This window comes from Oncorhynchus masou, chromosome 18, assembly GCF_036934945.1.
Source record: "Oncorhynchus masou masou isolate Uvic2021 chromosome 18, UVic_Omas_1.1, whole genome shotgun sequence".
Lineage (NCBI taxonomy): Eukaryota > Metazoa > Chordata > Actinopteri > Salmoniformes > Salmonidae > Oncorhynchus > Oncorhynchus masou.
The window spans coordinates 6,291,781-6,313,417 of record NC_088229.1 but is presented as its reverse complement, the minus strand read 5'-3'; the positions used below and the strand labels follow the sequence as shown (position 1 = coordinate 6,313,417).

The 21,637-nt window shown below is 51.0% G+C and overlaps 1 protein-coding gene across 1 annotated transcript in view; it reads right to left on the bottom strand.

Annotated features, from left to right (window-relative positions):
• The window catches only part of LOC135503870 (CDK5 and ABL1 enzyme substrate 2-like), a 71,441-nt gene that overhangs the window by 6,992 nt on the left and 42,812 nt on the right, over window positions 1-21,637 (bottom strand). The window contains exons 4-6 of the mRNA XM_064922039.1: window positions 20,588-20,690; window positions 10,000-10,165; window positions 5,388-5,485 (exon numbers count right to left, since the gene is read on the bottom strand). Coding sequence (XP_064778111.1) covers window positions 5,388-5,485; window positions 10,000-10,165; window positions 20,588-20,690 — 367 coding nt within the window. The remainder of the gene's footprint in view (window positions 1-5,387; window positions 5,486-9,999; window positions 10,166-20,587; window positions 20,691-21,637) is intronic.

Sequence of the window (21,637 nt, the reverse complement as noted above, 5' to 3'; positions counted from 1 at the left end):
TCTCTCCCCATCTCTCATCCTCTCCTCCCTCCAGCTCTCATTCTCTCTCTCCCCATCTCTCATTCTCTCTCTCTCCATCTCTAATTCTCTCTCTCCATCTCTAATTCTCTCTCTCCATCTCTAATTCTCTCTGTCTCCATCTCTAATTCTCTCTGTCTCCATCTCCATCTCTAATTCTCTCTGTCTCCATCTCTAATTCTCTCTGTCTCCATCTCTAATTCTCTCTGTCTCCATCTCTAATTCTCTCTGTCTCCATCTCTCTCTCTGCTCCTCCCTCCATATCTCATTCTCTCTTCTCTCCTCCCTTCATCTCTCATTCAATTCAATTCCATTCAATTCAAGGGCTTTATTGGCATGGGAAACGTGTTAACATTGCCAAAGCAAGTGAGGTAGATAATATATAAAGTGAATATATAAAGTGAAATAAACAATAAAAATTAACAGTAAACATTACACATACAGAAGTTTCAAAGCAATAAAGACATTACAAATGTCACATTATATATATTCAGTGTTTTAACAATGTACAAATGGTTAAGGTATACAAGGGAAAATAAATTAGCATAAATATGGGTTGTATTTACAATGGTGTTTGTTCTTCACTGGTTGCCCTTGTGGCAACAGGTCACAAATCTTGCTGCTGTGATGGAACACTATGGAATTTCACCCAGTAGATATGAGAGTTTATCAAAATTGGATTTGTTTTCTAATTCTTTGTGGATCTGTGTAATCTGAGGGAAATATGTCTCTCTAATATGGTCATACATTGGGCAGGAGGTTAGGAAGTGCAGCTCAGTTTCCACCTCATTTTGTGGGCAGTGAGCATATAGCCTGTCTTATCTTGAAAGCCATGTCTGCCTACGACAGCCTTTCTCAATAGCAAGGCTATGCTCGCTGAGTCTGTACATAGTCAAACTTTCCTTAATTTTGGGTCAGTCACAGTGGTCAGGTATTCTGCCTCTGTGTAGGGCCAAATAGCATTCTAGTTTGCTCTGTTTTTTTGTAAATTCTTTCCAATGTGTCAAGTAATTATCTTTTTGTTTTCTCATGATTTGGTTGGGTCTAATTGTGCTGATGTCTTGGGGCTCTGTAGGGTGTGTTTGTGAACAGAGCCCCAGGACCGACTTGCTTAGGGGACTCTTCTACAGGTTCATCTCTCTGTAGGTGATGGCTTTGTTATGGAAGGTTTGGGAATCGCTTCCTTTTAGGTGGTTGTAGAATTTAACGTCTCTTTTCTGGATTTTGATAATCAGTGGGTATCGGCCTAATTCTGCTCTGCATGCATTATTTGGTGTTCTACGTTGTACACGGAGGATATTTTTGCAGAATTCTGCATGCAGAGTCTCAATTTGGTGTTTGTCCCATTTTGTGAAGTCTTGGTTGGTGAGCGGACCCCAGACCTCACAACCATAAAGGGCAATGGGCTCTATGACTGATTCAAGTATTTTTAGCCAAATCCTAATTGGTATGTTGAAATTTATGTTCCTTTTGATGGCATAGAATGCCCTTCTTGCCTTGTCTCTCAGCTTGTTCACAGCTTTGTGGAAGTTACCTGTGGCACTGATGTTTAGGCCAAGGTATGTATAGTTTTTTTGTGTGCTCTAGGGCAACAGTGTCTAGATGGAATTTGTATGTGTGGTCCTGGTGACTGGACCTTTTTTGGAACACCATTATTTTGGTCTTACTGAGATTCACTGTCAGGGCCCAGGTCTGACAGAATCTGTGCAGAAGATCTAGGTGCTGCTGTAGGCCCTCCTTGGTTGGTGACAGAAGCACCAGATCATCAGCAAACAGCAGACATTTGACTTGGATTCTAGTAGGGTGAGGCCGGGTGCTGCAGACTTTTCTAGTGCCCGCACCAATTCGTTAATATATATGTTGAAGAGGGTGGTGCTTAAGCAGCATCCCTGTCTCACCCCACGACCCTGTGTGAAGAAATGTGTGTGTTTTTTGCCAATTTTAACCGCACACTTGTTGTTTGTGTACATGGATTTTATAATGTCGTATGTTTTACCCCCAACACCACTTTCCATCAGTTTGTATAGCAGACCCTCATGCCAAATTGAGTCTAAACATTTTTTGAAATCAACAAAGCATGAGAAGACTTTGCCTTTGTTTTGGTTTGTTTGGTTGTCAATTAGGGTGTGCAGGGTGAATACATAGTCTGTTGTACGGTAATTTGGTAAAAAGCCAATTTGACATTTACTCAGTACACTGTTTTCATTGGGGAAATGTACAAGTCTGCTGTTAATGATAATGCAGAGGATTTTCCCAAGGTTACTGTTGACGCATATTCCACGGTTGTTTTTGGGGTCAAATTTGTCTCCACTTTTGTGGATTGGGGTGATCAGTCCTTGGTTCCAAATATTGGGGAAGATGCTAGAGCTAAGGATGATGTTAAAGAGTTTTAGTATAGCCAATTGGAATTTGTTGTCTGTATTTTTGATCATTTCATTGAGGATACCATCAACACCACAGGCCTTTTTGGGTTGGAGGGTTTTTATTTTGTCCTGTAACTCATTCAATGTAATTGGAGAATCCAGTGGGTTCTGGTAGTCTTTAATAGTTGATTCTAAGATCTGTATTTGATCATGTATATGTTTTTGCTCTATATTCTTTGTTATAGAGCCAAAAAGATTGGAGAAGTGGTTTACCCATACATCTCCATTTTGGATAGATAATTCTTTGTGTTGTTTGTTTAGTGTTTTCCAATTTTCCCAGAAGTGGTTAGAGTCTATGGATTCTTCAATTACATTGAGCTGATTTCTGACGTGCTGTTCCTTCTTTTTCCGTAGTGTATTTCTGTATTGTTTAGTGATTCATCATAGTGAAGGCGTAGACTCAGGTTTTCCGGGTCTCTATGTTTTTGGTTGGACAGGTTTTCTTTCTTAGATTTTTGCATTCTTCATCAAACCATTTGTCATTGTTGTTAATTTTCTTCGGTTTTCTATTTGAGATTTTTAGATTTGATAGGGAAGCTGAGAGGTCAAATATACTGTTAAGATTTTCTACTGCCAAGTTTACACCTTCACTATTACAGTGGAACGTTTTACCCAGGAAATTGTCTAAAGGGATTTAATTTGTTGTTGCCTAATTGTTTTTTGGTAGGTTTCCAAACTGCATTCCTTCCATCTATAGCATTTCTTAATGTTACTCAGTTCCTTTGGCTTTGATGCCTCATGATTGAGTATTGCTCTGTTTAAGTAGACTTTGATTTTGCTGTGGTCTGATAGGGGTGTCAGTGGGCTGACTGTGAACGCTCTGAGAGACTCTGGGTTGAGGTCAGTGATAAAGTAGTCTACAGTACTACTGCCAAGAGATGAGCTATAGGTGTACCTACCATAGGAGTCCCCTCGAAGCCTACCATTGACTATGTACCTACCCAGCGTGCGACAGAGCTGCAGGAGTTGTGACCCATTTTTGTTGGTTATGTTGTCGTAGTTGTGCCTAGGGGTCATATGGGGGAGGTAATGCTGTCACCTCCAGGTAGGTGTTTGTCCCCCTGTGTGCTGAGGGTGTCAGGTTCTTGTCCGGTTCTGGCATTTAGGTCGCCACAGACTAGTACATGTCCCTGGGCCTGGAAATGATTGATTTCCCCCTCCAGGATGGAGAAGCTGTCTTCATTAAAGTATGGGGATTCTAGTGGGGGATATAGGTAGCACACAGGAGGACATTTTTCTCTGTTAAGATCATTTCCTTTTGAATTTCTAGCCAAACGTAGAATGTTCCTCTTTTGATTAATTTAATGGAGTGAGTTAGGTCTGCTCAATACCAAATTAGCATACCGCTTGAGTCCCTTCCCTGTTTCACACCTGGTAGTTTTGTGGATGGGACTACCAGCTCTCTGTAACCTAGAGGGCAACCAGTGGGTCTGTCTCCTCTACACCAGGTTTCTTGCAGGATGACAATGTCTGTATTACCGATTTCTTTGGTGAAGTCCGGGTTCCTGCTCTTTAGGCCAAAGGCAGATGACCTCAGGCCTTGGATATTCCAGGATGATATAGTGAAGGCTTTTTGTTCCATAGAGTGTCCAATGTTGTTGGTCGTGGTTTGGCCTCAGGCCAGGAAGTGTGAGCAGAGCCTGTTGAGCATCTGGTACATGCCATTGGCTTGGGCGAGTGTAAGAGTGGGGGTTGGGCCTGTTTGCCCATTCACTACCTGGGCGTATGTGCGACTTCCATGTTGAGGCCCTCTTTGCGGGGGTGGGGTGCATGGGGTGGGCAGGAGGGGCATAGGTCTTATCTGAGGGGGCCTAAATGGGGTGTGGGCATGGTTGACATGGGGGGGTGTTGATTGGTTGGGGTGGGGGTGTGGATGTGTCTGGGGGTGCTGTGGTCTGGATGTAATTCCTCTTGGCGTGGGTCCTCTATGTGTAGGTCCAGGGGGGGGTCCTGCAGGTCTGGGAGGGTATCTCGCTGGTCTGGGTGGGGTGTCTATTGATCTGTTGCTCCTGTGTGAAGTGTTGGGGATACGTTTAAGAGCGATGTCCTTTAGAGTTTGGGCAAAGGTGGGCACTGCTGCCTTGTAGAGGTGGACCTGGTCATAGAGGCTGTTCAAGTCCAGGGTGGAGTGGTGGGCCAGGAAAACGTTTGGTTTGAGGTACAGTCACGGGAAATACTTGCGTTTACCCACTGTATTGTAGCAGGGTGGAAGTCTTTTCGTGGTAGCAGGGTGGAGATAACCACTTGTGCGTTGGGGAAAGTAGAAGAAGCCTTTTCAATCACTCCCTTCAGCTCTGGATAAGAGCGTCTGCTAAATGACTTAAATGTAAATGTAAATGTGCTGTGGCCACCCTTTCCTGCTGTGTTCTCAGGTGGTTTGTGCCTGTGTGTATTATTATGTGGCTGGGTGAGCCTAGTTGGTCCTCAGAAGGTCGAGGGCACGCTGGGTGTTTGGACACCAGAGTTTAGACACACTGTGTTTGGGAAAAAAATGTTTTTCTCATTCTCTCTCCATCTCATTCTGTCTCTCCTCTTCCCTCCATCTACCTCTCATTATCTCCTCCTCCCTCCATATCTCATTCTCTCTGTCTGTCTCTCCTCCTCCCCATCTCTCCATCTCTCTCATCCTACTACCTCTTCCTTCATCTATCTCTCATTCTCTATTCATCCACCACCCATCTCTCTCTCTCTCTCTCCATCCATATTTTGTGGGTTGTTATTGTCTATGTGTAGTTGCATGTCAGCACTCGTGTTTCTAGCTTCACGTTCCTTTTTGTTAGTTTGTTATTTTGTTAGTTTGTTTCTTCGTTTTCATAAAAGAAGAATGTATTCATCTCACACTGCGCCTTGGTCTCATCGTCATGACGACCGTGACAGTGTGTGTGTGTGTGTCTCTCTCTTATGTATGAGGTGAAAATAAGGTGTGTGTGTGTTTCTCTCTCTCACCATGTATGAGGCGAAGATCAGGACTCTCTTGTGTTTCCCACAGGGCCACTGGGGGTCACTCAGAAGGTTGGGGTCATAGTCTGATGCCTCATCCACACCTGGAGAGGACAGAAACATAGATACATAAAGTAGATAGTAGATACATAAAACATTAATACACAGTGGTTACACTCAAAATATACTAATTGATTAAAAAAAACATATATATATATATATATATATATATATAAATTTTTTTAAATATCTTTGTAAATGATATCATAAATAGGACTGGCGAAGTTATGTCCCAAATGTAGCTAACAAAAATATATGGAAAGTCTGCTCTACCCAAAGTCACAACCAAATAATTACAGCATTACCTCAGAAATGGAAGAGGCAAGTGGAAGTGTCTCTCTGCCCCTCCTCCCTCTGCCCCTCCTCCCTCTGCCCCTCCGCCCTCCCCCTGCCCCTCCGCCCTTCCGCCCTCTGTCTCTCCGTTCCCTCTGCCCTCCGCCCTCTGCCCCTCCGCCCTCTGCCCCTCCAGAGGGACCAGGTTCACCCTGCCCCTCCGACCCTCTCCGCCCCTCCGCCCTCTGCCCCTCCGCCCTCTGCCCCTCCGCCCTCTGCCCCTCCGCCCCCTGCCCCTCCGTCCCCCTCCGCCTCTCCGCCCTCTGTCTCTCCGTCCCCCTCCGCCCTCTGCCCCTCCGCCCTCCGCCCCTCCCTCCCTCTGCCCCTCCGCCCCTGCCCCTCCGTCCCCTCCGCCCTCTGCCCTCTGTCTCTCCGCCCCTCCTCCCTATGCCTCTCTGCCCCTCCGCCCTTCCGCCCTCTGCCCCTCCGCCCTCTGCCCCTCCGCCTCTCTGCAACTCCAACCTCAGAGGGACCCGGTTCACCTCTGTGGGTCAGAGGGACCCGGTTCACCTCTGTGGGTCAGAGGGACCCGGTTCACCTCTGTGGGTCAGAGGGACCCGGTTCACCTCTGTGGGTCAGAGGGACCCGGTTCACCTCTGTGGGTCAGAGGGACCCGGTTCACCTCTGTGGGTCAGAGGGACCCGGTTCACCTCTGTGGGTCAGAGGGACCCGGTTCACCTCTGTGGGTCAGAGGGACCCGGTTCACCTCTGTGGGTCAGAGGGACCCGGTTCACCTCTGTGGGTCAGAGGGACCCAGGGGGGTTCACCTCTGTGGGTCAGAGGGACCCGGTTCACCTCTGTGGGTCAGAGGGACCCGGTTCACCTCTGTGGGTCAGAGGGACCCGGTTCACCTCTGTGGGTCAGAGGGACCCGGTTCACCTCTGTGGGTCAGAGGGACCCGGTTCACCTCTGTGGGTCAGAGGGACCCGGTTCACCTCTGTGGGTCAGAGGGACCCGGTTCACCTCTGTGGGTCAGAGGGACCCGGTTCACCTCTGTGGGTCAGAGGGACCCGGTTCACCTCTGTGGGTCAGAGGGACCCGGTTCACCTCTGTGGGTCAGAGGGACCCGGTTCACCTCTGTGGGTCAGAGGGACCCGGTTCACCTCTCTGGGTCAGAGAGAACAGGTTCATCTCTCTGGGTCGATCTGCTGGCCAGAGGGATGGGACAAAGACAGCAGTCCCAGGGGGAAGAGACAGGACAGCAGCCCCAGAGGGAAGAGACAGGACAGCAGTCCCAGGGGGAAGAGACAGGACAGCAGTCCCAGAGGGAAGAGACAGGACAGCAGTCCCAGGGGGAAGAGACAGGACAGCAGTCCCAGGGGGAAGAGACAGGACAGCAGTCCCAGGGGGAAGAGACAGGACAGCAGTCCCAGGGGGAAGAGACAGGGCAGCAGTCCCAGGGGGAAGAGACAGGGCAGCAGTCCCAGGGGGAAGAGACAGGGCAGCAGTCCCAGGGGGAAGAGACAGGGCAGCAGTCCCAGAGGAAGGAGACAGGACAGCAGTCCCGGGGGAAGAGACAGGACAGCAGTCCCAGGGGGAAGAGACAGGACAGCAGTCCCAGGGGGAAGAGACAGGACAGCAGTTCCAGGGGGAAGAGACAGGACAGCAGTTCCAGGGGGAAGAGACAGGACAGCATTCCCAGGGGGAAGAGACAGCAGCCCCAGAGGGAAGAGACAGGACAGCAGTCCCAGAGGGAAGGGACAGGACAGCAGTCCCAGGGGGAAGAGACAGGACAGCAGTCCCAGGGGGAAGAGACAGGACAGCAGTCCCAGGGGGAAGAGACAGGACAGCATTCCCAGGGGGAAGAGACAGTAGTCCCAGGGGGAAGAGACAGCAGTCCCAGAGGGAAGAGACAGCAGTCCCAGGGGGAAGAGACAGGACAGCAGTCCCAGGGGGAAGAGACAGGACAGCAGTCCCAGGGGGAAGAGACAGCAGTCCCAGGGGGAAGAGACAGGACAGCAGTCCCGTCGTGAAGAGACAGCAGCCCCAGAGGGAAGAGACAGCAGTCCCAGAGGGAAGAGACAGCAGTCCCAGAGGGAAGAGACAGGACAGCAGTCCCAGAGGGAAGAGACAGCAGCCCCAGAGGAAGGAGACAGGACAGCAGCCCCAGGGGGAAGAGACAGCAGTCCCAGAGGGAAGAGACAGGACAGCAGTCCCAGAGGGAAGAGACAGGACAGCAGTCCCAGAGGGAAGAGACAGGACAGCAGTCCCAGGGGGAAGAGACAGGACAGCAGTCCCGTCGGGAATAGACAGCAGCCCCAGAGGAAGGAGACAGGACAGCAGTCCCAGAGGGAAGAGACAGCAGTCCCAGGGGGAAGAGACAGGACAGCAGTCCCAGAGGGAAGAGACAGGACAGCAGTCCCAGAGGGAAGAGACAGCAATCCCAGGGGGAAGAGACAGCAGTCCCAGAGGGAAGAGACAGCAGTCCCGGGGGGAAGAGACAGGACAGCAGCCCCAGGGGGAAGAGACAGCAGCCCCAGAGGGAAGAGACAGCAGCCCCAGAGGGAAGAGACAGCAGCCCCAGAGGGAAGAGACAGCAGCCCCAGAGGGAAGAGACAGCAGCCCCAGAGGGAAGAGACAGCAGTCCCAGAGGGAAGAGACAGGACAGCAGTCCCAGAGGGAAGAGACAGCAGTCCCGGGGGGAAGAGACAGGACAGCATTCCCAGGGGGAAGAGACAGCAGCCCCAGAGGGAAGAGACAGCAGCCCCAGAGGGACGAGACAGCAGTCCCAGAGGGAAGAGACAGCAGTCCCAGAGGGAAGAGACAGGACAGTGCAGAGAGAAAATAAACACGTCACAAACTACAGTGGATTCTTAAAATATTCAGACCCCTTGACTTTTTCCACATTTTGTTACGTTACAGCCTCATACTAAAATGGGTCAACTGAAAACAATTCCTCAGTAATCTACACACTACACTCCATAACGACAAAGCGAAAAAAGGTTTTTATATATTTTTGCATAGTAGTTTTTGCATAGTTAAAACAAGAAATACCTTATTTACATAAGTATTCTGACCCTTTGCTATGAGACTTGAAATTGAGCTCAGGTGCATCCTGTTTCCATTGATCGTCCTCGAGATGTGTCACGACTCCTACTGAAGGTGGCTCCTCTTCCTGTTCGGGCGGCGCTCGGCGGTCGTCGTCACCGGTCTACTCGCTCCCGCCAATCCCTTTTCCGTTGGTTTTGTCTTATTGGTTACACCGGTTTCTTGTTTAGGTTTACAGTTGGGCTATTTAAGCCGGTAGGGCCCGCCTACTGTTTGTGCCCGCCTGCTGTTTGTGCGGGCTAATTCTTCCACTATGTTTATGTGTGGTAGTGTGTTTCATTTTGACTAGTTGGGTCCTGTATGTGTATGTGCGCCCGGTATTGGCGTGTGCGATTTTCTCTGTGCCGGAATTAAAGCAGTAATCTGTACCTTCTGAATCCGCACCCACTACGCCCAAGATTTTTCTACAACTTGATTGGAGTCCACCTGTGGTAAATTCAATTGATTGGACATGATTTGGAAAGGCACAAACATGTTTTATCATTATGGGGTATTGTGATGTCATGATGGGGTATTGTGATGTCATTATGGGGTATTGTGATGTCATTATGGGGTATTGTGCTGTCATTATGTGGTATTGTGATGTCATTATGGGGTATTGTGCTGTCATGATGGGGTATTGTGATGTCATGATGGGGTATTGTGATGTCATGATGGGGTATTGTGATGTCATGATGGGGTATTGTGATGTCATGATGGGGTATTGTGATGTCATGATGGGGTATTGTGATGTCATGATGGGGTATTGTGATGTCATTATGGGGTATTGTGATGTCATTATGGGGTATTGTGATGTCATTATGGGGTATTGTGTGTAGATTTCTATTTATTTTTTAAGAATATGGCTGTAACGTAACAAAATATGGAAATAGCCAAGGGGTCTGAATACTTTTTCGAAGGCACTGTATATTACCCTGTATATTAGTATTATTGTCTCTGAAGCTTCAGTAAACAGAGCTGCTACTCCACAGCACATCAAGGCAGAGCACCACAGACAGACCCACAGTGAAGTATACCAGTTCATATCCCTGTGGACAGCATGCGCAGTCAGTCCACTACATGGTAATAGCTCCCTCTAATGGACTAAGAATTTTCACCATATTACAATAAATGTTAAATAAATACTAAAAATTCCAGTCCCACGCTGGGAGTTAAGGTGTCGTTTTGGGGTTCTTACCCAGGTCCAGTCCCACGTTGCAGTTGAGCCTGGTTGGGGTGTAGTTTCTGGGGTTACTGCTCCGGGTCACCTGGTTGAGGGGCACCTGGAGGGTAATGTCCACCGAGGGGGTCTTCTGACGGACCAGGGCGTTGGTCGGGTACAGAAACTGGGCATATGACACCGTCTGTGGAGGAAGATCAATCAACCAGTCAATAAATAAACCAATAAACCAACCAATCAATCAATCAATCAATCAATTACAGTGCCAGTATTCATCCCCCTTGGCGGTTTTCCTATTACGTTGCTTTACAACCTGTAATTTAAATAGATTTATTTATTTATTTTATTTGTAATGGACACAAAATAGTCCAAACTCGTGAAATGTAAAAAAAACTGAAAAGTGGTGTGTGCATATAATTAGTCAAATAAATAAATCATAAATAAATAACACCTGTGTGCAATCTAAGTGTCACATGATCTGAGTATATATAGACCTGTTCTGAAAGGCCCCAGAGTCTGCAACACCACAACGCAAGGGGCACCATTTAGACCAAGGAGCTCTCCAAACAGGTCAGGGACAAAGTTGTGGTGAAGTACAGATCAGGGTTGGGTTATATAAATAAATATCAGAATGTTTGAACATCCCACATTAAATCCATTATTAAAAAATGGAAAGAATATGGTACCAATCAAATGATACAACCCTCAATCCCCCCCAAAAAATCTATTTGAATTCCAGGTTGTAAGGCAACAAAATAGGAAAGATGCCAAGGGGGGTGAATACTTTGGCAAGCCACTGTACACAGCTCTGACACAGTCGTCTACAGAGCAACCACAGCTCTGACACGGCCGTCTACAGAGCAACCACAGCTCTGACACGGCCAGCTACAGAGCAACCACAGCTCTGACACGGCCAGCTACAGAGCAACCACAGCTCTGACACGGCCAGCTACAGAGCAACCACAGCTCTGACACGGCCAGCTACAGAGCAACCACAGCTCTGACACGGTCGTCTACAGAGCAACCACAGCTCTGACACGGTCGTCTACAGAGCAACCACAGCTCTGACACGGCCGTCTACAGAGCAACCACAGCTCTGACACGGCCGTCTACAGAGCAACCACAGCTCTGACACGGTCGTCTACAGAGCAACCACAGCTCTGACACGGTCGTCTACAGAGCAACCACAGCTCTGACACGGCCGTCTACAGAGCAACCACAGCTCTGACACGGCCGTCTACAGAGCAACCACAGCTCTGACACGGTCGTCTACAGAGCAACCACAGCTCTGACACGGTCGTCTACAGAGCAACCACAGCTCTGACACGGTCGTCTACAGAGCAACCACAGCTCTGACACGGTCGTCTACAGAGCAACCACAGCTCTGACACGGTCGTCTACAGAGCAACCACAGCTCTGACACGGCCGTCTACAGAGAAACCACAGCTCTGACACTGCCGTCTACAGAGCAACCACAGCTCTGACACTGCCGTCTACAGAGCAACCACAGCTCTGACACGGCCGGCTACAGAGCAACCACAGCTCTGACACGGCCGGCTACAGAGCAACCACAGCTCTGACACGGTCGTCTACAGAGCAACCACAGCTCTGACACGGTCGTCTACAGAGCAACCACAGCTCTGACACGGTCGTCTACAGAGCAACCACAGCTCTGACACGGTCGTCTACAGAGCAACCACAGCTCTGACACGGTCGTCTACAGAGCAACCACAGCTCTGACACGGCCGTCTACAGAGCAACCACAGCTCTGACACGGCCGTCTACAGAGCAACCACAGCTCTGACACGGCCGTCTACAGAGCAACCACAGCTCTGACACGGCCGTCTACAGAGCAACCACAGCTCTGACACGGTCGTCTAAAGAGCAACCACAGCTCTGACACGGTCGTCTACAGAGCAACCACAGCTCTGACACGGTCGTCTACAGAGCAACCACAGCTCTGACACGGCCGTCTACAGAGCAACCACAGCTCTGACACTGCCGTCTACAGAGCAACCACAGCTCTGACACTGCCGTCTACAGAGCAACCACAGCTCTGACACTGCCGTCTACAGAGCAACCACAGCTCTGACACGGCCGGCTACAGAGCAACCACAGCTCTGACACGGCCGGCTACAGAGCAACCACAGCTCTGACACGGGCGTCTACAGAGCAACCACAGCTCTGACACGGTCGTCTACAGAGCAACCACAGCTCTGACACGGTCGTCTACAGAGCAACCACAGCTCTGACACGGTCGTCTACAGAGCAACCAACAGCTCTGACACGGCCGTCTACAGAGCAACCACAGCTCTGACAAGGCCAGCTACAGAGCAACCACAGCTCTGACACGGCAAGCTACAGAGCAACCACAGCTCTGACACGGCCGTCTACAGAGCAACCACAGCTCTGACACGGCCGTCTACAGAGCAACCACAGCTCTGACACGGCCGTCTACAGAGCAACCACAGCTCTGACACGGCCGTCTACAGAGCAACCACAGCTCTGACACGGCCGTCTACAGAGCAACCACAGCTCTGACACGGCCAGCTACAGAGCAACCACAGCTCTGACACGGTCGTCTACAGAGCAACCACAGCTCTGACACGGCCGTCTACAGAGCAACCACAGCTCTGACACGGTCGTCTACAGAGCAACCACAGCTCTGACACGGCCGTCTACAGAGCAACCACAGCTCTGACACGGTCGTCTACAGAGCAACCACAGCTCTGACACGGTCGTCTACAGAGCAACCACAGCTCTGACACGGTCGTCTACAGAGCAACCACAGCTCTGACACGGTCGTCTACAGAGCAACCACAGCTCTGACACGGCCGTCTACAGAGCAACCACAGCTCTGACACGGCCGTCTACAGAGCAACCACAGCTCTGACACGGTCGTCTACAGAGCAACCACAGCTCTGACACGGTCGTCTACAGAGCAACCACAGCTCTGACACGGCCGTCTACAGAGCAACCACAGCTCTGACACGGTCGTCTACAGAGCAACCACAGCTCTGACACGGCCGTCTACAGAGCAACCACAGCTCTGACACGGCCGTCTACAGAGCAACCACAGCTCTGACACGGCCGCTACAGAGCAACCACAGCTCTGACACGGCCGTCTACAGAGCAACCACAGCTCTGACACGGTCGTCTACAGAGCAACCACAGCTCTGACACGGTCGTCTACAGAGCAACCACAGCTCTGACACGGCCGTCTACAGAGCAACCACAGCTCTGACACGGCCGTCTACAGAGCAACCACAGCTCTGACACGGTCGTCTACAGAGCAACCACAGCTCTGACACGGCCGTCTACAGAGCAACCACAGCTCTGACACGGCCGTCTACAGAGCAACAACAGCTCTGACACGGCCGTCTACAGAGCAACCACAGCTCTGACACGGCCGTCTACAGAGCAACCACAGCTCTGACACGGCCGTCTACAGAGCAACCACAGCTCTGACACGGTCGTCTACAGAGCAACCACAGCTCTGACACGGCCGTCTACAGAGCAACCACAGCTCTGACACGGTCGTCTACAGAGCAACCACAGCTCTGACACGGCCGGCTACAGAGCAACCACAGCTCTGACACGGTCGTCTACAGAGCAACCACAGCTCTGACACGGTCGTCTACAGAGCAACCACAGCTCTGACACGGTCAGCTACAGAGCAACCACAGCTCTGACACGGTCGTCTACAGAGCAACCACAGCTCTGACACGGCCGTCTACAGAGCAACCACAGCTCTGACACGGCCGTCTACAGAGCAACCACAGCTCTGACACGGCCGTCTACAGAGCAACCACAGCTCTGACACGGCCAGCTACAGCGCAACCACAGCTCTGACACGGCCGACGACAGAGCAACCACAGCTCTGACACGGCCAACTACAGAGCAACCATAGCGCCGACACGGCCGTCTACAGAGCAACCACAGCTCTGACATGGCCAACTACAGCTCTGACACGGCCGTCTACAGAGCAACCACAGCTCTGACACGGCCAGCTACAGAGCAACCACAGCTCTGACACGGCCGTCTACAGAGCAACCACAGCTCTGACACGGTCGTCTACAGAGCAACCACAGCTCTGACACGGTCATCTACAGAGCAACCACAGCTCTGACACGGCCAGCTACAGAGCAACCACAGCTCTGACACGGTCGTCTACAGAGCAACCACAGCTCTGACACGGTCATCTACAGAGCAACCACAGCTCTGACACGGCCAGCTACAGAGCAACCACAGCTCTGACACGGTCGTCTACAGAGCAACCACAGCTCTGACACGGTCGTCTACAGAGCAACCACAGCTCTGACACGGCCGTCTACAGAGCAACCACAACTCTGACACGGCCGTCTACAGAGCAACCACAGCTCTGACACGGCCGTCTACAGAGCAACCACAGCTCTGACACGGTCGTCTACAGAGCAACCACAGCTCTGACACGGTCGTCTACAGAGCAACCACAGCTCTGACACGGTCGTCTACAGAGCAACCACAGCTCTGACACGGCGTCTACAGAGCAACCACAGCTCTGACACGGTCGTCTACAGAGCAACCACAGCTCTGACACGGTCGTCTACAGAGCAACCACAGCTCTGACACGGTCGTCTACAGAGCAACCACAGCTCTGACACGGTCGTCTACAGAGCAACCACAGCTCTGACACGGTCGTCTACAGAGCAACCACAGCTCTGACACGGTCGTCTACAGAGCAACCACAGCTCTGACACGGCCGTCTACAGAGCAACCACAGCTCTGACACGGCCGTCTACAGAGCAACCACAGCTCTGACACGGTCGTCTACAGAGCAACCACAGCTCTGACACGGCCGTCTACAGAGCAACCACAGCTCTGACACGGTCGTCTACAGAGCAACCACAGCTCTGACACGGTCGTCTACAGAGCAACCACAGCTCTGACACGGTCGTCTACAGAGCAACCACAGCTCTGACACGGCCGTCTACAGAGCAACCACAGCTCTGACACGGTCGTCTACAGAGCAACCACAGCTCTGACACGGCCGTCTACAGAGCAACCACAGCTCTGACACGGCCGTCTACAGAGCAACCACAGCTCTGACACGGTCGTCTACAGAGCAACCACAGCTCTGACACGGTCGTCTACAGAGCAACCACAGCTCTGACACGGTCGTCTACAGAGCAACCACAGCTCTGACACGGACGTCTACAGAGCAACCACAGCTCTGACACGGTCGTCTACAGAGCAACCACAGCTCTGACACGGTCGTCTACAGAGCAACCACAGCTCTGACACGGTCGTCTACAGAGCAACCACAGCTCTGACACGGTCGTCTACAGAGCAACCACAGCTCTGACACGGTCGTCTACAGAGCAACCACAGCTCTGACACGGCCAGCTACAGCGCAACCACAGCTCTGACACGGCCGACGACAGAGCAACCACAGCTCTGACACGGCCAACTACAGAGCAACCATAGCGCCGACACGGCCAGCTACAGAGCAACCACAGCTCTGACATGGCCAACTACAGCTCTGACACGGCCGTCTACAGAGCAACCACAGCTCTGACACGGCCAGCTACAGAGCAACCACAGCTCTGACACGGCCGTCTACAGAGCAACCACAGCTCTGACACGGCCGTCTACAGAGCAACCACAGCTCTGACACGGCCGGCTACAGAGCAACCACAGCTCTGACACGGCCGGCTACAGAGCAACCACAGCTCTGACACGGTCGTCTACAGAGCAACCACAGCTCTAACACGGCCAGCTACAGAGCAACCACAGCTCTGACACGGCCAGCTACAGAGCAACCACAGCTCTGACACGGCCGTCTACAGAGCAACCACAGCTCTGACACGGCCGTCTACAGAGCAACCACAGCTCTGACACGGCCGTCTACAGAGCAACCACAGCTCTGACACGGTCGTCTACAGAGCAACCACAGCTCTGACACGGCCGTCTACAGAGCAACCACAGCTCTGACACGGTCGTCTACAGAGCAACCACAGCTCTGACACGGTCAGCTACAGAGCAACCACAGCTCTGACACGGCCGTCTACAGAGCAACCACAGCTCTGACACGGCCGTCTACAGAGCAACCACAGCAACCACAGCTCTGACACGGCCGTCTACAGAGCAACCACAGCTCTGACACGGCCGTCTACAGAGCAACCACAGCTCTGACACGGCCAGCAACAGAGCAACCACAGCTCTGACACGGCCAGCAACAGAGCAACCACAGCGCTGACACAGCCGACGACAGAGCAACCACAGCTCAAACACGGCCGGCTACAGAGCAACCACAGCTCTGACACGGTCGTCTACAGAGCAACCACAGCTCAAACACGGCCGGCTACAGAGCAACCACAGCTCTGACACGGTCGTCTACAGAGCAACCACAGCTCTGACACGGTCGTCTACAGAGCAACCACAGCTCTGACACGGTCGTCTACAGAGCAACCACAGCTCTGACACGGCCGTCTACAGAGCAACCACAGCTCTGACACGGCCGTCTACAGAGCAACCACAGCTCTGACACGGCCGTCTACAGAGCAACCACAGCTCTGACACGGCCGTCTACAGAGCAACCACAGCTCTGACACGGCCGTCTACAGAGCAACCACAGCGCTGACACGGCCGTCTACAGAGCAACCACAGCTCTGACACGGCCGTCTACAGAGCAACCACAGCTCTGACACGGCCGTCTACAGAGCAACCACAGCTCTGACACGTCTACAGAGCAACCACAGCTCTGACACGGCCGGCAGAGCAACCACAGAGCAACCACAGCTCTGACACGGCCGTCTACAGAGCAACCACAGCTCTGACACGGCCGTCTACAGAGCAACCACAGCTCTGACACGGTCGTCTACAGAGCAACCACAGCTCTGACACGGTCGTCTACAGAGCAACCACAGCTCTGACGCGGCCAGCTACAGAGCAACCACAGCTCTGACACGGCCAGCTACAGCGCAACCACAGCTCTGACACGGCCGACGACAGAGCAACCACAGCTCTGACACGGCCAACTACAGAGCAACCACAGCTCTGACACGGCCGTCTACAGAGCAACCACAGCTCTGACACGGCCGTCTACAGAGCAACCACAGCTCTGACACGGCCAGCTACAGAGCAACCACAGCTCTGACACGGCCAGCTACAGCGCAACCACAGCTCTGACACGGCCGACGACAGAGCAACCACAGCTCTGACACGGCCAACTACAGAGCAACCATAGCGCCGACACGGCCAGCTACAGAGCAACCACAGCTCTGACATGGCCAACTACAGCTCTGACACGGCCGTCTACAGAGCAACCACAGCTCTGACACGGCCAGCTACAGAGCAACCACAGCTCTGACACGGCCAGCCACAGCTCTGACACAGCCGACTACAGAGCAACCACAGCTCTGACACAGCCAGCTACACAGCAACCACAGCTCTGACACGGCCAGCTACAGAGCAACCACAGCTCTGACACGGCCGACTACAGAGCAACCACAGCGCTGACAGGGCCAGCTACAGAGCAACCACAGCTCTGACACGGCTAGCTACAGAGCAACCACAGCACTGACACAGCCGACTACAGAGCAACCACAGCTCTGACACAGCCGACTACAGAGCAACCACAGCTCTGACACGGCCAGCTACAGAGCAACCACAGCTCTGACACGGCCAGCTACAGAGCAACCACAGCTCTGACACGGCCAGCTACAGAGCAACCACAGCTCTGACACGGCCAGCTACAGAGCAACCACAGCTCTGACACGGCCAACTACAGCTCTGACACGGCCGGCTACAGAGCAACCACAGCACTGACACGGCCAGCTACAGAGCAACCACAGCGCTGACACGGCCAGCTACAGAGCAACCACAGCTCTGACACGGCCATCTACAGAGCAACCACAGCGCTGACACGGTCGGCTACAGAGCAACCACAGCTCTGACACGGCCATCTACAGAGCAACCACAGCTCTGACACGGTCGGCTACAGAGCAACCACAGCGCTGACACGGCCAGCTACAGAGCAACCACAGCTCTGACTCGGCCAACTACAGCTCTGCCACGGCCAGCAACAGAGCAACCACAGCTCTGACACGGCCGGCTACAGAGCAACCACAGCGCTGACACGGTTGGCTACAGAGCAACCACAGCGCTGACACGGCCGGCTACAGAGCAACCACAGCTCTGACACGGCCAACTACAGCTCTGACACGGCCAGCTACAGAGCAACCACAGCTCTGACACGGCCAGCTACAGAGCAACCACAGCTCTGACACGGCCAGCTACAGAGCAACCACAGCTCTGACACGGCCAGCTACAGAGCAACCACAGCTCTGACACGGCCAGCTACAGAGCAACCACAGCTCTGACACGGCCAGCTACAGAGCAACCACAGCTCTGACACGGCCAGCTACAGAGCAACCACAGCTCTGACACGGCCAGCTACAGAGCAACCACAGCTCTGACACGGCCAGCTACAGAGCAACCACAGCTCTGACACGGCCAGCTACAGAGCAACCACAGCTCTGACACGGCCAGCAACAGAGCAACCACAGCTCTGACACGGCCAGCAACAGCGCAACCACAGCTCTGACACGGCCGACTACAGAGCAACCACAGCTCTGACACGGCCAGCAACAGCGCAACCACAGCTCTGAACCGTCATCCAACTCGTAATTGTAAATCCAGCCTCTTTCTAGATGTACGACCTAAAGATCAATGACGTCATCATGATTCAACTTTTTTTTATCCCCCGAGTTACCAATTGTTTTGAAAACACCAAAAAGCCAGAGAATACCAGACTCTCATGACAAAATTTGCCCACGAAGGACCACCATGTCACCTTCCTGTTCAAGTGAGAACATCACAACAAGGTGAGTCCAAAAATGTTTGGTATGCTGCTTCATAAATGATGTAATATGCCAGGGAGATGTGTATACTGTAGCTAAGACAGTAATACTAAGTGTATGTAGTGTAGTAAGATGTTAGTAGCCCATGTGCCTCGCCATAATAATTTGGTCTATTTACCCCTCTTAAATCCGACTACTGTTTTGACTTGGTGGTGCACATGTAGCCTATAACCTGTTTTAGAGAAATGTAATCATCGAATATTGTAAGAGCTTTCATTGTCTGCTTATATGCCCCCTTTATTTATCCTACGGTTCTGACTTGGTGTACAGGGAGAACACTGTAAGAAACAGCCCATGTTCTGAATTCTGTCGCTGTACATTTCAAAAGTGCTGAACAAATAATTATATTGACTGCGTCCGTCCTAGCTCGCTCATTAATGTCTTCATCAAAATTACGGATTGCCTCTTATCCGCTTGTCGTCCCAATATGTCATAGTTTGTACATCTCAATTGTCAGTAGAAACCACATTTGTTAAAGCAAATCACGTTTTTTTTTTTTAATGCAGTAAATGATGCTGAATGAACTATTTCGCTGCCAGACAAGGCTCCTCTGATAGCCAGGTGTAACAGTGGTAAGATGTTGGGACTGCTGTGGGGACAGCTTTATGTAGGCCCTAACAGTTTGTGGGCACCGCTTGTCTCCGTTATAGTGCAATTCATGTATTGTTTAGTGTTGTGTTGTGTAGTTGCTGTGCAGACATTTATCTCACTTAATTTTTGTTTTACACTACCAAGATTTACATGCTAAAATCTCCACTGAATCTAATAAGCGCCGGTTGTGTTCAGTGATTCAAAGCGGAACTGACAGCGTTTTATCTACTTTGCAGATATGAAACAGACAATCGGTCAAAAAATATCAAATTCCGGGGCCTCCCGAGTGGGGCAGCGGTCTAAGGCACTGCAAGGAGCCTAACATTAGCTAGATTGCTAGCTAGCTGCTAGAAGGATGTCATGTCATTGGAGGAGTGACTGACCCCCCCCCCCCCCTATATTGTTTTTCATTGGCTACACAGCTAGAGATGCAGGTGTCATTTTGGTTTCGCTAGCAAGACATGTGAATCACTTTGCTAGCTAGCTCAAATCAAATCAAAATCAAATCAAATTTATCTATATAGCCCTTCGTACATCAGCTGATATCTCAAAGTGCTGTACAGAAACCCAGCTGTGCTGAACTTGAACGACTGTTATCCAGCTATACGTCTTGCTTTCGCAAATTCACTCTGGCTATCTACCCGTTGAATATGACCGATTGTCACTAAACTGACAGCAACAAAAAAAAGTAATCGTTAGTCAAGAACGTTCTAGATAACATGTAAACAGCCTCTGCTACGGTGAGTAAAATGGTCAGAGTGAGGTGTTCTCTGGTTTGTGTCTGGAAGTAGCTAGCAAGCTAGTGATAAAAATAAAATGACATGAACGGGTTTTAATGAGATTTCATGTTGCTGAAACATTATCAGTTCCACTTTAAACAGATCTCTGTGCTATTAATTCAAACTGTACAGTATTTATGTCCTAATGACACCTACTGTGGAACATTTTGCACTTACAATAGAAGATACATAAACAAGGAACAACATTGTTTTCTTTTCTTTCAGCTCAAACATTTATGTGATATGAAAAAAGTACAAATAAATCCCAAACCTCCTTTTTTTGGGGGGGGGGGGGGGGGGTTCTCAGGGGGATAAGTACAGTGTGTCCAGTACCTTGCCGTAGGGCTCCAGTTCGAACCCTTCCAGTCCAGGCATCATCTCCAGACTGGTAGAGATGTTCCCTGATGAATGCCTACACCTGTCCAACTTGGAGTCACTGTGGAGAGAGAGAGAGAGAGTGAGTGAGAGAGAGATGAGACAGACAGAAAGAGGAAAAAAGAGAGAGAGAGAGTGTCAGAGAGAGAATATAGATGAGGAGAGAGAAAGAGAGAGAGAATTACTTCAGAGCTTTAGGATCCCACCAGTCCCATAGCATTTAACGGTCACTAATGAGAGAGGAGAGCTCCATTTTTTTATTTCACCTTTATTTAACCAGGTAGGCTAGTTGAGAACAAGTTCTCATTTGCAACTGCGACCTGGCCAAGATAAAGCTTAGCAGTGTGAACAGACAACACAGAGTTACACATGGAGTAAACAATTAACAAGTCAATAACACAGTACAAAAAAGGCGAGTCTATATACATTGTGTGCAAAAGGCATGAGGAGGTAGGCGAATAATTACAATTTTGCAGATTAGCACTGGAGTGATAAATGATCAGATGGTCATGTACAGGTAGAGATACTGGTGTGCAAAAGAGCAGAAAAGTAAATAAATAAAAACAGTGTGGGGATGAGGTAGGTGAAAATGGGTGGGTTATTTACCAATAGACTATGTACAGCTGCAGCGATCGGTTAGCTGCTCAGATAGCACATGTTTGAAGTTGGTGAGGGAGATAAAAGTCTCCAACTTCAGGGATTTTTGCAATTCGATCCAGTCACAGGCAGCAGAGTACTGGAACGAAAGGCGGCCAAATGAGGTGTTGGCTTTAGGGATGATCAGTGAGATACACCTGCTGGAGCGCGTGCTACGGATGGGTGTTGCCATCGTGACCAGTGAACTGAGATAAGGCAGAGCTTTACCTAGCATGGACTTGTAGATGACCTGGAGCCAGTGGGTCTGGCGACGAATATGTAGCGAGGGCCAGCCGACTAGAGCATACAAGTCGCAGTGGTGGGTGGTATAAGGTGCTTTAGTGACAAAACGGATGGCACTGTGATAAACTG